This window comes from Triticum aestivum, chromosome 7B (genome assembly GCF_018294505.1).
Source record: "Triticum aestivum cultivar Chinese Spring chromosome 7B, IWGSC CS RefSeq v2.1, whole genome shotgun sequence".
Lineage (NCBI taxonomy): Eukaryota > Viridiplantae > Streptophyta > Magnoliopsida > Poales > Poaceae > Triticum > Triticum aestivum.
The window spans coordinates 35759251-35764075 of NC_057813.1; the positions used below are offsets into that span (position 1 = coordinate 35759251).

At 40.1% G+C, this 4825-nt stretch overlaps 1 protein-coding gene across 1 annotated transcript; it reads left to right on the forward strand.

Moving 5' to 3' along the window:
• Nucleotides 1-605: 605 nt before the first annotated feature.
• On the forward strand, nucleotides 606-993 carry LOC123155565 (ATP synthase subunit 9, mitochondrial-like). The gene has a single exon (XM_044573713.1). The coding sequence runs from the start codon at nucleotides 621-623 to the stop codon at nucleotides 960-962; it is 342 nt and encodes a 113-aa protein (XP_044429648.1). The 5' UTR covers nucleotides 606-620; the 3' UTR covers nucleotides 963-993.
• The last annotated feature ends 3832 nt before the right edge of the window (nucleotides 994-4825 follow it).

Consider the following 4825-nt stretch of genomic DNA (forward strand, 5'->3'; position numbering starts at 1 on the left):
TAATTGCTGAAATAGTTCATGATCAAAATTTTCACATAACAATACAAACTTGCATAGATATCATCATCATCAAGGTAATTGAGCTGAATAGACTCAACTATAAGGGAAATGACAAAATAAATGAGGAAGGAGATTATTATATAAAAATGACACTTAATTTCTAGCATAATACCATCTCTGTATAGGGTTACAAAAATCCTTCTTAGAAAAAGGTGGCTTAACTAAGGAAAGAAAGATGGAACCAAATGCTTCTTTAAAAGAAAGCATTTTGCCTTACCTGTGAATTAATCAAAACCCCTTACTCGTAGATCTAGGAAGAAGGCTTTTCTCGCCAACTGAACTCTAATAGGCTATTTTGGACTTTTTGCACATAATTATTAAAGATAGATTTTCGTGCCATGTGTAAACCAAGCTGCTGAGAGTCTACCCAGCCACAAGGGGAGCTGCTCCAGTAGTTCAGGATACCCCACCCAGCCCCACAAGGGTTGACGGACCCCCTACCTATACCTATACCTGATGATTTTCAATCCACAACTCATTTTCTTGAATATGTGACAAGCCTTGCAAATTGTGATAATATGTATCAAACTAGTGGTCCGCATAACCAATATTTGCAAATTATGGAGGTGCAGGCCCAAGTACTTCGAATCATCAACAAGAAATCCAAGAAAGAACAGCGAAGGAAAAACATGACAAGAAAAGTGTTTTCTCGACTCGAGATGTTAGAAGGTGCTAAATCAATAGGTGTCGAAGCTGCTACAATTGCTTTAGCCGGAGCTGCTGTCGGTATTGGAAACGTCCTCAGTTCTTTGATTCATTCCGTGGCGCGAAATCCATCATTGGCTAAACAATCATTTGGTTATGCCATTTTGGGCTTTGCTCTCACCGAAGCTATTGCATTGTTTGCCCCAATGATGGCCTTTCTGATCTCATTTGTTTTCCGATCGCATAAAAAGTCATGAGATCAAAAAAGAAATGTGAGAATGTAGTTACGGATGTCAAAAAAGTATCTCGTTCTCTTGTTCTTAAATTATGAATTGGATGATGTGCGTTTCATCAAGTATGAACATATTGCATTTTTTGCTATGCAATTTCAGTACCGGATCAACGTCCATTTATTTCTGTGTCCTCATCTGCGTGTATGTCTATGTTAGATAGGCTCTGGAAGGCCTTACTTTACTAACAGGTAGGGCGCGTTACTTTTATTCTTTTTTTGCTGCTTACCCGCATGTTTAGATTATTTACTTGCCCTTTCACTTTTTCTTCGGATGTCATCAACTTTGTTCAATGCTAGTCCCTAACCCATGAATAAGGGCTCCGCTGGCTACCTGGTTCAGAGAAGTTTGTAAGCTCTTTCTCTTTTTTCGTTTTTCGCCATCGGTTTAAGGTCTTTAATTCGGCATTACTTCGTTAGAGAAAGCCATGCGTGAACTACAAAGCATGGGATCCTGAACACCACGAAAGAAAGCGTACTACTTTTCAATAAGGTCCGACTTCAGAGATGAGAGACATGAACTTGTTTTAGGCATAGAAAAGGATACGGTATGAAAGATTGATTGAAAAGAGGTAGGGACTGGTCTCGCTGCTAAGGGAGAAGGAGACCTCTGTCGGAGCAAGCTAAAGAGCCCACTTTATATCGTCGATTTCAGGTAAGGCACTCGATCAAGCCTATACATCTGGGAATTTAGCTCCAAACCAAAGAAGACTTGCTTTGCTGCATTTCTTGGGTCGGGGCTTTACTTGATTTTGGCGAAAGAAATGCCATATGATCTACTTTCTGGTGCCGGTCTCTTCACAAAGATAGCCCCTTCTTGATCTTATTCTTATTCTTATTCTTATTCAGTGGAATACAAGAGTTCTGAAGCTCCTTTCTTTCAAGTGAAAGTTGCCTATCTTTCTTGGTTTGGAATCCAGTCCAGTTGAAAACAAACAATTGCCCGATGGCAAAGTCATATGAAAGGCTAGGAGTGTAAACCACGTACGAGCGTGGCGCAGAAAGCGAAATGTTTTGCAGCGAGTCAACGTAATACGATCAAAAGGAAATGGGGTCGATGCTAAAACTCAAACAGTTCCCAGAGGGGGCCCCGGGTTGAAAGAGCGAGCTACATTCTTTCATAGAAGACAGAAAATAAGAGGACTGATGCTTTCTTACTTCATCTTAATATAGGGATTATAGCATTGGAATTATGGAATTTGAATGGATTGAGTACATCAAGATGAAGAAATTAACGTAATAAGCGATATTGTCAAAAGATTCGGTCATGCCATAAACCTCAGTGTGCATGGCACTAAAAAGGGTACAAAGAACTTGAGATGCAAGTAATGGCTGAATGGGAAACACTAAATAGAGACAAGTGTCATCCGGACTTACTTGATTGATTGAATCGAGAGATGGAAATGCCATTGAGAGATTAGAAGGGATAGAGAAAACGTCAGATAGAGGTCGTGCTTCTGCTCAGTCCAAAAGAACAATCTGAGTGAGGATAAGGTGGTTTATGTTAGGGTCCGAGAAAGCAACTTGACATGCCAATCCTAACAAGAATTCCACTCTTTCTGGTCATGTCAGAAACCACCTCTTGGAAAGCAGATCGAAAGCCAATCGTTTCAGAAGATGATGACCCTCTTGTGCTCCTACGTTCCTGCTAGTTGGTGGATGAATAATAGGAGAGAGCTTGCTTGAGTAGAAGATAACCCGCGAGAAGGATGTTTTGTAGCGCTTTCTCATACAAAAGGAAAAAGCGTCACGATCGAAGATAAGGAAAGATCCCAGCTTTTCATTGCTCTGTCGCACCACCCCTCCTCCCAGAGTCGGTTCTTATCCATAGATTTTTCAGCTAAAATATACGGTATATATATCAATGAAAGCTGGCGCCTTTGGTTCTTGGTACAACTGGTACTTTTTCTCATTTATCAGTCTAGTTGGAAAAAATTTCCCTCAAAGAGCAAGTTTTTTTTATCTATTATGCAGCGCCCTTGCCCTTAACCTTCCTTTCTCTTCTATAAAAAGGCTGGACGTCAAATGTAACTGATGCTTATATTCTAAATATGACAAGGAAGAAACCTACTATTGCCGTAAACAAAAACCCAAACATTAGTAACTAACAGAGCTTTCATATTCTAACTATTTCCCTATAAATCATGATTGATATGCCAATCCAAAAAGACTTCTGAAACTAAACTATTCTATTGATTTATGCCCGTGCTTCTTCTTCTGTTTTTGTACGCAGAAGGATGTCTAGGAGAAACAGATCACTAAGGTTAAGGATGAGAAGGTGAAAAGTGAAGATAGAGAATAGATGCCATGAACAAGTGTATCAATTCAAGAGTTAAGGAATACTATTGGGAAGATTGGGCATTGGGTTCATCTTGTTATTGACCATCCCTTTTCAACACATATCTATTAGTATACTTCTTTTTTAGTTGCCTAAAGATTTCAGATATTGCTTTTTCTGTTATAGGAAGTGTTGCGTTCCCCTGTAGGGTGTTTGTCAGTGGCGTCACCCGATAGGGTGTGTGCCCGGAAGCGAGAAGAAAAACATGTTGCTTGCTATTTCTGGTTGAAGAGCTATTTTTTCCTATCGAACAGGAATTCGAGGGATGTTTTTTGTTGTCGATTTGTAGCAATAGAAAGATAATGGAAGTGATTGAATAAGTTGGGTCATGAGAATGGAAGTTGGGTCATGTTGATACTAGATCCATGTCTTGATTATTCGACTTTTCCATTCCAATGCACAATACTATGCATTCCATTCCAAAGAGCAGTTTCGGTGGGTTGATACGATTTCCACTTTGACGGTCCTAAGTTGGCATTCTTTGCAGATAACTTCCATCTCGCCATAGACGAAAAGTACCAAATTTCATGCCAAGAGACCATGTAAGGGTTGTACAACCCATCCATATGATAAAAAGACTCACAAGCCTAAGAGCAATGCCTTCCTTCCCTATCATTAATTAAGGACTAGCTTTCTTCGAGAGAAAGGAAATCTGAATTCCATAGTCGTCTTCCTCACGAGCTAGAACAACTAAAGGTGTAGGTTGGAAACATACTTTTTTCCGTTGGATTGTGCTCCAGAGAATGGAATAGTAACACGCGCTCCCGAGAGGCGGCATTAGTTTATGGTTTGAAAGCACGAGTCACTCCATCCAGCTATACTTGCATTGATATAGACGATTTGAGCCTTTGAATTTACTTACTACAAAACAAGCTATGTTCTCCTATATATTTCCTTGGGCTCGCTTTCTAAAAGAAAAACAAACTACTCCTCTTGATGTGGTCAGAGCGAAGTACTAATAGGCACAGAAACAGCAGGAATATCTTTCATTCATTTCATCTGTATGGTATGACAAGACCTCTTTTTGCTCCCCATTTCATTGGAACTGAGGCCTCTGTCTACCAGCCCGAAAGGAGGGTCTCATGCTTGTAAACTAGCATATATCTTGCACAGAATGAACCTTCCTTCAGTCACAACGAGAAGCACTATCGGGGTCTGAACGAATAGAAAACACAATCAACACTTCATATCAAAGTCAACCAACATTTATCATATAGAGCGGAATCTTCATTCTAATTTGATTAGCCAACCCTCCCTCGAGTCGTATGCTTTCTGATCACTCTCCTATGCTGGTTACTTTTCTTTCAAACGTTACATCGTTGCAGGTGTTGGGGAACATTGCATAAAATAAAATTTCTCCTACGTTCACCAAGATCAATCTATGAGTTCATCTAGCAACAAGAGAGAGGAGTGCATCTACATACCCTTGTAGATCGCGAGCGGAAGCGTTCAAGAGAACAGGGTTGAGGGAGTCGTACTCGTCGTGATCCAAA